At 63.7% G+C, this 14,429-nt stretch overlaps 1 protein-coding gene across 1 annotated transcript in view; it reads right to left on the bottom strand.

Moving 5' to 3' along the window:
* The window catches only part of KCNH6 (potassium voltage-gated channel subfamily H member 6), a 28,586-nt gene extending 15,537 nt beyond the window's left edge, over window positions 1–13,049 (bottom strand). The window contains exons 1-3 of the mRNA XM_026054467.1: window positions 12,974–13,049; window positions 9,410–9,640; window positions 3,135–3,290 (exon numbers count right to left, since the gene is read on the bottom strand). Of these exons, the coding sequence (XP_025910252.1) occupies window positions 3,135–3,290; window positions 9,410–9,640; window positions 12,974–13,049 (463 nt within the window). The remainder of the gene's footprint in view (window positions 1–3,134; window positions 3,291–9,409; window positions 9,641–12,973) is intronic.
* Between the last annotated feature and the right edge of the window lie 1,380 nt (window positions 13,050–14,429).

Here is a 14,429-nt window from a genome sequence, read left to right as displayed (position 1 = left end):
GGGGCCGTGCCACACGCCGCAGACGCGGCAGCTCCAGCGCAGGGCAGGGAGCTTGGGCAGCGGGAGCCCCGCTCTCCCCGAGGGCCGCTTGCCCGCCCGGGCCGGCCCGCAGCCTGGCTGCGATTCGGGGAGCAGAGCAGACCCCACAGCACCTCCAGTGTGCGGCTGCTTGGGCTCCTCTCCTCCCCACGGCTGTCACGACTCCAAAAACACCACATGGAGCCGAGCCCGGCGGAGAACCCCCGCACCCTGCCACGCACGCAGCTCCTTTCCCACTCCTGTCCAGCACGGGGGACACTTGCGTCTCGTGTCCCTTCCTCSTCCAGCAATCTCGCCCTCCTCATGCTGCCTCAGGGCTCCTGCCGGCTCGACCACTGCCACTCAAGGGGATCCTGGCTCAGCTGAAGGCACCACCGCGCCGGAGCTGTCGCCTACGGTAKCAGATGCAAGATGGAAAGGTGCAGAAGATGTTTAAACTAGTTAAAGAGGTTAAAGCCACTTAAGGGATTTGGACCTGAAGGAAACCGAGCCTCTAAATCTCCTTGGTGGGACTTGGGGAAAAAATAAAAAACAGCTTGTAAGTTTATAAAGCATTTAAAAATGTATTTCTAGCATTTTGCTGTTGCTGTTCCTGAAGTTATTCTGGATTTGAGGTGAGGGGATGCTGGGACGAAGGCTGATGTGGCCCTGTCCGCACTGCCRCCCTGGTGAGGATGAGGACACATCATCAGAGCTGCGGGGACCGATGACAAGGGAAGCACCTGGGTTAATGGCACGAAGAGAGGGCAGGCGGAGCAGGGCTGAGAGCAAGGGGCRAAATGGGAGCCCTGAGTGTGGGACAACTGTGTGGAGCAGACACCGAAACAGGACAAGGACCGTAGGGCTGCRTGTAGGCACCATGTCTGGGTGGGAAAGAGGAAGGAGAAGCTCCAAGGACCTCTGCTTAGCTCAAGCCATGGCCCTGCGGATCTCCCTTGCCCAAGTGGGGAGGCTGGGGGAGAGGTCAGCTAAGGCAAGCAGGACTCGGAGAGAAGAGCTTGGCCCAGGGCAAGACGGGAGCAAGGAAGGGTAGGGAGAAGGAGTCGGGCTGGGAGAGGAACCCCCAGAACCCCCCGTCTGCTTGGACATGCCCCGCAGCAGGACCCAGAGCGAGACGCCAGGTCTGTGGCCATGAGCCCCGGTGACAAAGGGCCTCGTGTGCGACCAGGCTGACCCGCCGGGGAGGCAGCGGCCTCCACGTGGACTCCAGCAGCTCAAGCAGCAGCACGCGCTCACCGGCCTCCTCCCGCTTTGGGCCTCCTGCTCCCACCCTGGGCCGTGCTCCTGGTCTCGGCAGAGCTGCCCGCACGCTCCACCTGGGACAGCCCACCCGGGCACGAGCGAGGGCCGCCCTTCCCTGGCTCGGCAGGGTCCCGCAGGCGCAGGGCCGCGAGCCAGCCACCAAAATCCCTTGCTTAGCTCAGCTTCACCCCACATTAAACACTAAGTGGCGTTAATCCGACGTTAGGTGATACTTTGGCTGACTTTCCTTATGCCTTGGTCCCCTATTAGCAATAATATCCCYTGATGGCCCAGAGAAGAGATCCTAGGATGTGGGGGAGCTACATGATCTCTCGAAATGCATCCTTTTCCAYGACAGAAAGTGGCATTTTGAGTTGCTGTTCATTTTTGGCAGGATTTGCCTCCTTTCACTTAGCCTTAATGCATAACCCAAGTGCTACAGGAAGCTCCCGTCTCTCTGATGAGGAAGGAGGCATCTCCTGGCCTCGCACCTTGGCCAGGACAACCCAAGCCCACAGCCCTGGCAGGCGCCCGGAGCCCGAGCCAAGACCGGGCCCCCTTGGCCAACGTGCCCCAACGAGCCGGGCACCAGCCAAGCCTCCGCCTGCGGCTGGGTGAAGAAACACCCTTGGGAAACCCAACGCCCAAGGGAACATCAGGAGGTCACACAGGCAACGGTGGCGTTTCTGCCCCCAGGGCTCGCCCCTGGCACGYGAGCAGCCCTCCCTGGGGTCTGCAATGCAGCATGGAGCAGGACGGCACTAAGTGCCACTCTGCAGGGCAGCGCCCGCGGCCGAGCGCGCCCGAGCGAGGATCACGCGCCTCGCGGGCCACGACGCCCCGGCAGCTGCGGGGCTGGCGCCAGCCACGCCGGCACTGCGGGTGTGCTGCGCGGCTCATTCACACTCGTGCTCAAGGAGATGCTAACTGATATTACAGCAATGCACCAAAGGGAGCAAACGCACTGCTTCACAGCCGGGACAACACATGCACAAGCCAGCTGTCCGTCCACACGCGTCTCCCCGGGCACACGAGGCCACGAATGCCAACCCCTCTGTGGCTCTGGCACAGACACACACGCTGAGGGTGAATGCATTTAATGCATTTAAGCTCCTGCTGAAGCACCAGCCCAACAGCTGCGCCTGGCAGAAGGTCCCGGTCTGTCCCAGTGTGTCCCCAGCACCGCCACACGCGGTGGCATGGGGGGACAGGCCTGGCCTGGTCCCCCGCAGTGGCCTGGACCCTTGTATTTCAGCCTCACTCAAAGTAGGGCAGCGAAGCGCATTGCTGGGGCAGGCCGACTGCGTCTCTTAGCATCCAAATACTCTTCATGCGTCCCTAAAACGGGGGTCTGTGTGTCCTCCGCCTTGCCAAGTCCCTGCAAACYCTCCCAGAGCGGAGGCTCGCGGCGGGCACGGCCACTGCGAGGCTCGACAGCCTCCCCACCGCAGAGCAGGGACCTCTCGGCACTATGGGTGCCACCACCCACTGCCCCCAGCACCCAGCGGGTGCCCCGTGGGGACCCTCCGTGTCCCAGCCCGGKGCACCCTGAGGCGGGAGCCGCCTGCAGCAGCGCAGGGCAGGGGGCTGCAAGGCTCCAGAGCCCCTTGCCACGCCGCTGTTGTGCCGGATCAGGGCACCGCAGGAGTGCTCTGCGCCCCAGGGAGGAGGCCGAGCAGGCGCCGGAGCGCGTGGCTCCCGCCATGGATCCCACGGGATTAAGGGGTTTGCAGAGCTCCTTGGAGCTCGGGCAAACGGTGCTGGGCCCCTGCTCCCCCGCAGCACGGTGCAGGACGCCCCCAGGCCAAGGCGAGCCCCGGTCCCCGGTGCGCCCCGCGCCCGCCGGCACTCACCCGAGCGCCAGCTCTGCGAGAGCCGGTGGTGCAGGCTGCGCCCCGCGCTCTTGGCCACCAGCTGCGCCAGGTCCTCGAAGTTGAGGATGAACATGATGACGACGCCTTCCTCGTTCTTCACCGGCACCACGTCCACCAGGCAGCGGAAGCAGGAGGCTGCGCGGAGCAGAGACAGGGCTCAGGGGCTGCCGGTCCCTGCCGCCCCCCGGCTGCACTCCCCAGCTTTGACCCAAGGGGAGCTGTTTAAGCGTCTGGGTGCAATTCCTCCCTGTGGGAAGGGAGCACTGGGAAAGCCTGAGCCCTTGGGAGGGTTGGCTCTCTGCATAATACTCACTAGGAATTGCATCTTGATTTATTTACTATTATTTCTTTTTTTTTTTTTTTTCATTTCTATTCGTGCATTTCAGCCTTGCAACAGAAGTGTTACCTCCCTAAGGGGTTGTTTGCAACCGAGCTGATTGTTGTGCCGTCATGAGGTAGGTGCGGGGTCTGATTTTGGCTGCCTCCTGCACCCGCATCCCAACCCCCAGCCTGGCCCTGGGTCCAAAACACTTTTGCATGAAGAGACGCCATCCACCATCCTCCCAGAAGTGCTGGCCTTTCCCCTTCTCGTTTTTGGGATGATGGGGAGGCAGGAAAACTCATGCAAAGGAAAAGAGCCGCTTTGCAGGGGAATTCTTGCCCAGGAGGCATCCCTTATCTCGYGCAGCCGAGGGCAGCGGGGGCCGGGGCGAAGGGCGCTGCCGGCTGCTCCGGGCGCTGTTTCCAAGAGGCCGGGGCCTCCCGTAATCAGGAGCAGATGGCCGGCAGCGGGGAACTTCAAAATCCGCCGTGACGTCAGCGGGGCGCGCGCACGCCCGCCCGGGCAGGACATGGATACGGGCAAATCCGGTTAAAGAGCCAGGCGGCCGGGATTATTCCCCGCTTGCTTCATTTCATCCTTGTTCACCGCACGGGGAGGAAATCCACTTAAAAGCATCGGCGGGAGGAGGCGCGTGGGGATGCGCCCGGGATAAAGCCCTCTGGGAGGGGAGCCTGGGCGCTCCGGCGCTGCCGTGGGTGCCACACGGGGAAGAAACGAGGCCCCTTCTCCGCCCTCCTCCGTGCCTCTTGTCCCGGGGTCCCTGCAGCGGGTTCAGGGCTCCCTGTGGAGGTGGGACCGGCTGCTGGGAGCCGGATGGTGGTGGGACGCGTGGCAGGGGAAGGGTTAACGGCAGCCCCCAGCTGGGCCGGGTTGCGGCCAGTCCGAAGGGATACAGGGAGCAGCTGGGAAGCGGCCTGGCCTTGGAGGGAGCCGGTGCCTGGGGTGATCCCTGCCGGGTGGGATGTGTGGGGCGCTCCCGGGGCCGGGTTTGGCTGCCGACATGTCCTAGGGGTCCAAGGCAGCCCTGGAAGGGACCCCGGGCCACACGTYGTCCCTCTCTCGCTCCCTGACGGCCCCGTCCACGAGGCTGCCTCTTCCCCTCAGCTGTTCAGCTCCGCTGACCCCATCCATCCAATGCCCTCCAGCTTCTGGAGGGTCTCTCGTGTGAACATCCCGGGATGTTCAGGCCCTGGCAGCGACTTGGGGCGCAGGGGAGCAGCTGGGGGAYGTGGTGGCCTCTGCTTGTCCCCGGGGCTGGTGGAGCTGCTGCAGGAATCAGGAATCCACTGGGTGCGCGGTGCCTGGGCTCCCTCCTGCTCTCCCCTGGGATGCTGCCCGCCTGGCCGCAGCCTGGCTCTCCTGGGATGGATTTTCCCTTCCCGGGCTCGGGTAGCATCCTGAAGCGCCATCCAGTGATGGATTTTCCCTCCGTTCCCGCCCAGGAATGGCAGCCAGGGCTGGCCCGACATGTGTGTGGCCATCTGGGATGTCCGGGGCCACCTTGTCCCCTGACCTTGATAAAAGCGAGTGTTTAATAACATTAAAAAGCGCCCGGTGGGCGGCCCTGCCCTCGCCAGACCTCTTATCCCAGCAGCTAATGCCTCTGTATCATCAACATCAAACTAATCAAGGGGACACGGGGGTTTCCATGAGCAGGACAAAAGCCACTATTGTTATGAATATTAAAAAAGCCCCAACAAGGTATTAATCTGCCCTGGGAGCTCTTCCCGAGCCCGCCCTCCCCCAGGCAGGGAATTTAATCTGCAGAGTCTCATGGCAGAGCGGCTAAATCTGGGGGCTGTTACCTAAGGGACTGGGGCAGGGGGCTGCCAAGGGCACGGGGGGGCGGGGGGATGCCGGGTATGTGGTCCTGGTGGGCGCGGAGCCCCTGTGCCGGGATCCCAGGGGATGCGCGGGAAGGGCAAGCGCGGGAATCGCTCCTGGATGTGCTAGAAACTTGTCCCTGGGATCCTGGAATGCAGGATCCCGTGGATGCACCTTTAGCRCTGTGAGATCCAGAGCCAGGACACCACGGTGGAATCTTTCCCGCACGGAAAGTCTTGGATCTGCGGGATGCAGAGCGGGYCCCGCCACTCCYGCTGCACCCCCAGYGCTCCCATGACCTTATTAAGTAACRGAGCTGGATGTAAGCCCTGTGCTAGTGACTAACATCAGGAATTCTGCTGCGAGCTGGGAGCTCGTCCCTCACGAGTGATAGGGAAGGGAAAAAAGCAGGAGCGTCCAGGGATGCGAGGGGAGTGAAGACCCCTATGTGGCCCGGGGTGCTTGGAGGCACCGAGAGATGCATGTCCATCCTCAAGAGGGGTGCGAGGACGTGGGGAGCAGCACTCGGCTCCAGGAGATGTGTGTCCATCCTCAAGAGGGGTGTGAGGACACGGGGAGCAGCGCTCGGCTCTGCAGCAAGCTGCGGCCGCGCAGGATTTGGGGGAAGAGCCTCCTCGTGAGCATTGCTTGCAGGGAGGGGGCAACGTTTATGGGTCCTGACTCGGTGCCCCCTTCCCGAGTCTCAGCCCTGCTCTCTTCAGCCCAACCTTTTCAAGCAAATCCGACTGCCCCAGCTCAGCTTAAAGCCCTCAGGTTTTTATAAAAGTCGAGTCTGGGGGTGCTGCTGTCTGGCCACGGATCCCCTGACACCGAGGAGGCYGCTCGGCCCTGCACCGGCTTGGCCACCCCAGTGGCGCGGGCGCTGCTGGTGGCCCCCTGGGCCACGTTATCCCTTGGACCGAGTTGTCCCTGTCCCGGATGCCTCCCCTGACCRCGGGTGGTGGGATACGCCTGGGGATGCACCTGGGGCTGGGCACACCATGCGGTGCCATATGGGACCCAGACTCCACCAGTGTTCCCAGTCCCCCTGTGACCCTCACTCCTCCTTCCGTTTCCCACCAGGATGGGGTTGGAATTCTGGATTAAAGCACCAGTGCAACGAGTTTGCTGGGCCAATCCAAGCACTAACCCCCGTCCCTAGGGATGGCACACGAGCTGTGTCTGCCTTGGGAGCCGACTCCCGCTACTCACAGGCACCAAAYGGGCGCAGATTTAAATGAAACGGTGTCTGCTGCAGGGCTGGGACACGCGGCCGTGGCTGGCGCCCCCGCGCCGGTGCCTGTGGACGGAGCTGCCTCCAGTGCCCCAACCCATAATTAACCCCGCGGGCGGGCCCAGCTGTCGAGCATCTTGTAAGGAAATTAACTTTGGCCTGATCCCTCGGCTTGGGAAGGGGGGGATCAGGGCCCACGAGCTGCAGCTGCGCTCCAGGCTGCGCCCGGCTGGCGGCCGCCCTGCCCCGGGGCTTTGTTTATTGGCCCCGGTTCAGGGCGCTGTTTTGGGCTCCCCGGAGTGCTGGGTGGCCCTACGGAGTCACGCACACGGTGGGGGGGAACGTGGAGGGAACGGGATGACGGCTGGGACGCCCGGTGGGATGTGGCTGGGTCTCCATCCRAGGAAACCCCTGGGGCTCCTTTTAGCGTGAGGGATAAACCAGGTAAATGACACCCTGGAGTTACTCCAGCTCGGCCTCCCTGGACCGTWTGAGGGCCCTGTTGGTCCCCAGGGTGCCATTTGTTACATCCCACCCCCCTTTGCAAGTGCCGGGGTCCTCCTTGCCCTAGCGGGACAGAGCAGGAAGCGGGAGAGGGACCCTGGGCTCCAGCTCCGGACCCCGGCCGTTCCTGGCAGAGATGCTTTCCCTGAGGACATGCCGTCCGCTCAAGCATCGGACCCTTCCCACCAGGGCCACCCATGGGTGCCCCTTCCGGCCAGAGCTCCCGATCCCTCCGGCGGCTCCCGGGCTCTGCTGGAAGCGGTCGGGAGGCTCCAGCGGGCAGCTTCCCGGCGGCGTTTCGTCTCCGGCACACCGCAAAAGCGAGGGAACAACCGCGCACGCTGCGGCGCCGGGAATACCGCAGTAATAAACAGCAGGTCGGGGCTGGAGATTGGTGACGCCGCTATGAAAAGGAGGCCAGGAAGGTTCGGAGCCTCCGTGGTCTAATTAAGCGGCAGCTCCCTGTAATGCGAAGGCCTTTTCTTTGCCGATAAGACCCATTTATAATGGGCTGAGCGGTCGCAGGCTGAGTGCTGGGGGGAGACAATTGGAAAGCATATTGCTAGTGGGGCTGGGTTTTAAAAATAGACATGAAGGGCTTTCTTCTAGGCTTTTTTTTTTTTTTTTTTWAWWMMAAAAAAWWAARRAAARGRAAAAAAAAAAAAGCAAGCAGCTCCAAGCTGCACTGAGCTGTTCCTGGGGCCTCGGGGAAGAGCGGGGCTCCGAGGGGAGGAAGGAGCATCCTGCAATCCAGCAATCCAGGAACTGCTGCTGCCCAAGGACACATGAGGACGCRGGTCCTGCTCCCTTTGCAATCCAGACATCCTCCTGCTCCAGCTCCCGCCGAGCCGGGCTCCAGGACGGTCATGGAGAGGGATGGGAATGGGATCCCGGTGGCCCCGAAGCCCCCAGCCACGCGGCCGGGGAGGTCTCCCTGTGCAGAGGCCGAGTGTGGCCGCGAGCCGGGTTCGGGTGCAGCGCGTGTCCTCGTCTCGCGCCTCCCCAGCGCCGCTGGGCCCCGTCCAGCTGCTCCTCGGGGCCGAGTGGCCGGAGGATGACGCTGCATCCCGGCTCCTACCGGCTCACCCGTTGAGTGCCGCGTTGCCCYGGCCGGGACGGCCCGGCTCGCGCCCGGGCAGAGGGGATCTGGGTTAACGCGGKGGGTTAACGCCCAGCACTACAGCCCGGGACACACAGAGCAGCACCTGGACACCAGCCCGGGAGATAGGGAGCCGGGAGCGAGGCCAGGACACCTGGGCCCCAGCCCCGGAGATAGGCTGCTGGCCGGGAGCCAGCCCTGGTGCCTTTTCTCTCCTTTCGTTTCCAACTGTTTTTCTTGCATCTTTTCCTCCCTGTGCCCTGCCGGGTTTAGCCTGGCCGAGTTCCCTGTCCGTTGGATCTAAAGCAATGAGGAGGCGTCGCAGGTTCAAAATACAAAATACATAATATATATTTTTGTCCTCTAGTGAGTACTTCATCTACCGGGTTCGCCCCATGTCTGGTGCTGGTGGGAGCCCTGGATGCTGCTGCTTTGCAGCATCAGGCACTAAATATTTATTTAGCTTCCTGCAGTATTAGAACTAATCACTGGTATTTTCTATCAAAGCTTCATTTTCATCTTAACATAATTCCATCTGTGCACGCACAAGCCACATCCTGCCTGATGGAAACTCAGCGCGGCTGCTGGCAGCCACCTGGCCAGCGCCGGAGCGCCACGAGGGAGCCCGGAGCTGCCTCCTTGCTCCTATGGGATGACCTAACCCAGTATGAGGAGCCTGGTACTGGATGGACCGGGCTTGCTCAGCGCTGCCGACTTGCAGCTAGCACGGTTGGGCCCCTCTAATTCAAGGGAGCAGCTCTCAGCTGCTTGGCGAGGCTTCCCCAGGCAGGCGAGCGATGGGACGTGKCTCATGCTGAAGGTGACCAGTAGAGCCACGCCTGAACCCAAGCACCTCTGCAGACCTCCTGCATGAGCTTTGCTCATGGTTATGGACCCCTTGGATAAGCCTGATTTGTGTCCAGGGGCAGGGGCTGTCAACAAGCCAAAGACTCATGAAGGGGCCAATTCCCAAGTGGTCCCTCAACACTTTCCGTTGCATGAGAGCTCCCGCATAACCTGATGAGTGCAGAGACGGGTCCACCCAGGAGGAGCCTCTGAGTGTTGACCCTGCTCCCACCACCCTCCATCCAAACCCCAGCACCCGGAGTGAAACCATGACAYAGCAGTGGCATCGGGTCCCCATCCAGCAGTGGCTTTGCATCCAGCAAATGCCCATGGAGGGGCAGGATGCACGACCACAGCCCCCCACCAGCTCACCCTGCTCCRAGTGACCGAGCCGCAGCCCTTACTGTCTTTGCGGTAGTAGAGGATCTCCAGCTTGCACTCCTCGGAGCCCAGCAAGGCCTGCGTGAGCTGCGCGATGGAGTTCTTGGTGGTGTCGGGCCCCGTGAGGAAGTCGCAGGTGCATGGCCGCTGCATCACCTCCACCCGCGAGTAGCCGAACATCTCGCAGAAGCCGTCGTTGCAGTAGATGATGGCACAGTTCTCCATCTGCGCATTGGCGATGAGGAACTTGCGATCTACAGGGGTGCAGCAGAAGGGAGGTTTAGGAGGCGGGGTGMGCTCCTGGGGACAGTGGGGCAGCCCCAGCAGCCCCATGGTGTCACCTGTGATAGGACACTGTAAGGGGGACGTCATGATCTTGGTGGTGGTTCAAGGACTAGCCTTGGTTCTCAGTCTCTGGAGGGGAGCCCAAGTTGGGTCCTCCGCACCACGGAGCTCATTTCAGTTGGGAATGAGGGGCGGAAATTCTCTCAATTTCACCAGAATCAGTGTCTGGCAACAGGAGAAACCTGAGCGAGGGTCCCACTGTGCAGATGGCCCTGTTCTCTAGATGCCACCTGAGCCCTGGGAAGGGCCACCATGGYGTGGTAGATGACTGAGAAGGCAGGGTGGGAAGGGGTGAGTGCAGAGAGCCTGGAGGGCTCTGGGATCCTGCTTGCAGATGTGGATTCACTGCTGTTTAGTAGGAGGGAACTCATCTGCAGACTTTCCCTGAAAAGCCCTTCTGGGAGAGGGAAGAGGTCCGGAGCCCCTGTCCTTTCCTCGGGGCACTTATCAGGGACCTAAGTTACCTTGGAGACCTTCTACCCTTGGTCAAATTTGACTGAAAGAGGTAAGAGCAGACAGCGCTTGGTTTCCATGGGAAGCCAGGCTAAAACCCATCAAGCTAATGATCCTCCTCCTATTTCTTCACAGGATAATTGTGCCTTGGGGCTGACGCTGGAAGCAGGACCTGGCTGGTCTTGGTGGCACATGTGCCCACATAAGTGCAAAAGAGACAAGAGGGGAAACTGAGGCAGGGAGCGACGCCCTTGTCCTGTCGTGTGCATTATTTTTAAGAAATAACAGAGCCTGCAGGATCCTGTGCCCAGGCTGGGGATGATCAATTCTTGGGCAGCTTCGGCTGGGCTCTTTGTTGGGAAGCTGYGAGGCCAAGGCCAACGGCGCCGCGACGGGCTCCCCTGCTCCATGAGGAGCAGAGACAGAGGATGTGGGGAAGGACCCGCCTGCAACCTGCAGCTCTGCAGAGCAAGGGCTCTGTTCCCAGCTGGAGTGGCCGGAATCGGCACTGGAGCACGCACGGCATCTCCTGCCTTGGGTATAATCTAGCCGGTTGCAGAGCACGGTGCCCGGGTGCAGGCACAATGGGGCAGCGGCTGCCCGGAACCCTCTGCCTCTCCCGGGACTTGGCATCTGCTCTGGGCTGCAGCCAGGGGCAGGGCAAAGCTGCGAGGGTCCATTTGGAAGCTGCCTCYGAGCACAGACCCCAATTAATCTCCTGGATTACCCAGGAATGGCATCTGCAGCGCGTTCGTGCCAGAGCCCCGGCCGCGCCGGGGCCGAGCGCTGGCCTCGCAAGGACTCCAGAAGCCTCCTGCTCCTCCCGGCCACGGCACACACCAGCAGGCTCCAGGGATGGATTCCCGGATCCCCCTCTCCCTAGCGTCCTCCTGAGTCCCTGCGGCTGTCGGCCCTGGAGGAGCTTCTCCCAGTACAACCAGTGCTCCCAGGCTCTGCAGCACTGAGCGGGGGAGGCAGAAACCCTCTGGGGGCAGCACGGGGGGCTGCGGCACCAGCCTGTGCCTGCTTGGTGACATGTCCAACATCAGGGGAGGAAATCCACCGTGCTGAGAGCCAGGGAGAAATGGCCAAGCTGCAGTGGGCCAAACCAATGCTCGCCACTGCGCCAGGGCGGCTTTGAGGGGACTCCCCTCCCGCACACCTCGCTCTTCCCTTTGCCAAGCAGGASGGAAAGGGATTTTCCCAAAGGAAGAGGGGCAGAAAAACAAGCAAAACATCACGTTGAAGCCTTTCCAAATGYCCCTCCTCTGCCGGCTTCACTTTGCCCACATGGCCCTGCCAGCTGGAAGAGGGCGCGCAGGAGATGCCCCTCCGCCAAAGCCGCTCCTTGGAGGATGCCCTTGCCATCCGCGATGGAAATGTGGCACCGCCAGCCCCAGCACGATGGGGCAGGGACCCAACGCAGCACGGTGGCATTCACCGCAGTTCCACCGCCCCGGGGCTGGCTACGCTGATCCAAAGAGATGTGACCAAGACCATGACCAAGAGAGAATTCCTTGTGGGAGGGTTTGCCCCATTGTCGCTTTCTGCACCCACCCCCCTTGCAGATTTGCCCCTACCCTGCAGTATCCGGGGCTCAGGGTGCAGCCATGGGGAGCTGAGGTTGCATGAGCACAAAGCTCCAGGGAGAAACACGGGGCTGGGGGCTCCAAAGGAGGGGGGGCACTTGCAGGGCGCCAGTTGCACCCCCGGGAGCTGCAGGACGGCAGCAGCGCCTGCAAGCGGGGGYGGGAGCAGCATCTGGGSCAGCACCTGTTGGGTGGCCAGGCTGCGGCGGGGGTGCGGGGGCCCTTTGGGCGGGCGGCCGCCTGGCCCGTGTCCGTCACGGCCCCCAGGCCCGCGCGGGGAGCGGGCAGGGAGGCGCGGGCGYGGGGGGAGGCTCTGCCGCCTGCCCCTGCTGCTCCCCAGACGCCGCTTCCCCTGGAGACTGATAGGAACCAGGGACAGTTTTTCTCACTTCCCGTTCCCGGGGTCACGTCGCTCACTGCCAGATCCGCCCGGGCCGTTCGCCCGCCCGGCAAACTTGGAGACAAACCAGGAGCTTGGGGAGGGGGACGTGCAGCCYCCTGCACCCCTCCTCCACTCCCCAGGGCACAGCAGACAGGGGGACCCTGTCCCCCCACTCCCTTCCTGATGTCCCCAGTCACACAAGGACAATCCGAGCCCCGTGGGGTGCAGCGAAAGCTCGAGCTGAGGCAGAGCCGCCGCCGCGGCCGCCCCGCAGCCCCCARGCAGCCGCCCGCGAACCCCCCAGCTCCCCGAGGCACGCAAACTCTTTGCTATATTTGACACTAAAACCAGCCAAAAAATTCATATAAAGGGATTACTTGGAGCAACAGCAAATGGCAACGTCTCACCGGGGACGGCTGCCTCGGCGCGGAGTTGAAGGCAAATAGGCAGAGCGCCCGTCTGCGCTGGCGGGCGCCCGTCTCCCACCCGCGCTGCCGCCCTGGGACTTCCCTGTCCCTGCGCCCCCAGGGACCCTCTGCCAGTGCTGGGGGGAGGGAGGTGGAATCGGGCGGGGGAGGCTGCCTGGGGCTGGGGTCTCGCAGCCCAGAGCTGGACAAGGGGGACCCGAGGGGCAGGGACAGCTTGTCCCTTGCAGCTCCTGCTCCATAAACACCGTCGGGGACCTCGCCTGGCTGTCGCCCACCCCTCTGCCCCCACACAGGGGTGGTAGAGGCACCTTGTTCTCCCCGTCCCAACACCTGCGCCCGCCCTGCCGCCCCCCCGGGGAGTTTGGGGAGCGCCCGGAGCTCGGTACTCACTTTGCCCTTCAAATTTGCGGATGATGGTGTCCAGGTAGGTGTTCTGGGGGGCCACATGGCCCCGGCGCACGGGCATCGCGCCCGCCCCACCGGCGGCGGGGGCGGCGAGCGCGGCCCCGGCGCCGCTCCGCGCCCGGCCCCGCTCCGCCTCGGCCCGCCGCCCGCCGCGCTCTGGAGCGGCCGGGCCGGGGCTCCCGCGCCGCCGGAAGGGGGAACCCCTCGGCCCTCCCCGCCGCGCCCGGCTCCGCGCGGGGGCGGCCGCGAGGATGAGGAGGGAAGGCGGGGGGGAGGAAGGGGAAGAGGGAAGGCCCCACTTGAAGGGGGCGGGGGGGCTGGTAGAATAAAATAATAATAGTAGAAATGCCCAAAGTGCTTAGTCACCGCTGCCCCGCTCCGCCGGAGGCTCCGGGGCAGAGCTGTCAACAGCAACAGCTGCGAGCCGCGAGCTGGCGGCCCCCCCGAGCCCCCCCGGGCGGGACGGCCCCGCGGGGCAGCGCGATCGCCGTCCTGGGGGCGCCGCGGCGGGGAGAGGGGCGTGGGGGGCGCTGCGGAGGGGGGTCCCCGGGGTGCTAGGGCAAGGGGTGCTGGGGGAGCGAGGAGATGGGGGCTGAGGGATGGAGTGGGGGTGTTGGGGGTGCCGGGGGCTGAGTGATGAGTGGGGGCTCTGGGAGAGGTGGGACACTGGGGTGATGGAGGGGGGGCACTGGGAGAGGTTCTGGGAGAAATGGGGGGGTGCTGGGGGTGCAGGGCGCTGGAGGAAGAAGGGGTGTTGCAATGGGGGGTGTAAGGGGAGGAGTGTTGCAGTTGAAGGGAGCACTGGGCACTCTGGGGGTGCAGGGGTGGTGGAGAAGGTGCAGTGTGAAGGTGGGGCTCGGGTGCAAGGGGACGCGGGGAGGGGGGCGGTGGTAGGGACTGGGATGCAGGGGTGGCAGGGGGGTGCTGGGGGTGCGGAGGAGGGAGTGCGGGAGGTGCAGCGGGGGGGATGAGGGGTTCAAGGGCGCAGGGGGTAGAGGAGGGGGCGCAGGGGGCAGAGGTGCAGGGGAGAAGCGGCAGAGATGACGGGGCAGTGCAGGGGGGAGAGGAGCAGGCGATGGATCGTCGTGGGGTGCGGGAGTGCAGAGGTCAGAGGAAGGATTGGTGCTGGGTGCAGGCTGCGGGCTGCAGGGCGGGTGCCGGACTGTCAGGATGCAGGGGGGCCCGGGGCGGGGGCTGCGGGGGGCATGGAGGCTGTCGGTGCTGGGGGCTGCCGAGGCTTGGGGGTGCTGGTGGGTGGAGGGGGCTGGTACTAGAGGGTGCCGGGCTGGGGGTGTCGGGTCTGGAGATGCCGAGCTGGGGGCGCCGTTGTTGGGGATGCCGGACCTCGGGGGTACCGGATTGGTGGTACCGGGCTGGGGTGCCGGCCCGGTGGTACCGGCCTGGCGGTACCAGTCCGGCGGTACCGGATTGGTGGTATCGG

This window comes from Nothoprocta perdicaria, unplaced genomic scaffold, assembly GCF_003342845.1.
Source record: "Nothoprocta perdicaria isolate Ctin4 unplaced genomic scaffold, notPer1 scaffold_121, whole genome shotgun sequence".
Lineage (NCBI taxonomy): Eukaryota > Metazoa > Chordata > Aves > Tinamiformes > Tinamidae > Nothoprocta > Nothoprocta perdicaria.
Note: the sequence above shows the minus strand (reverse complement) of the source record. Positions and strands in the feature narration are given on the sequence as shown.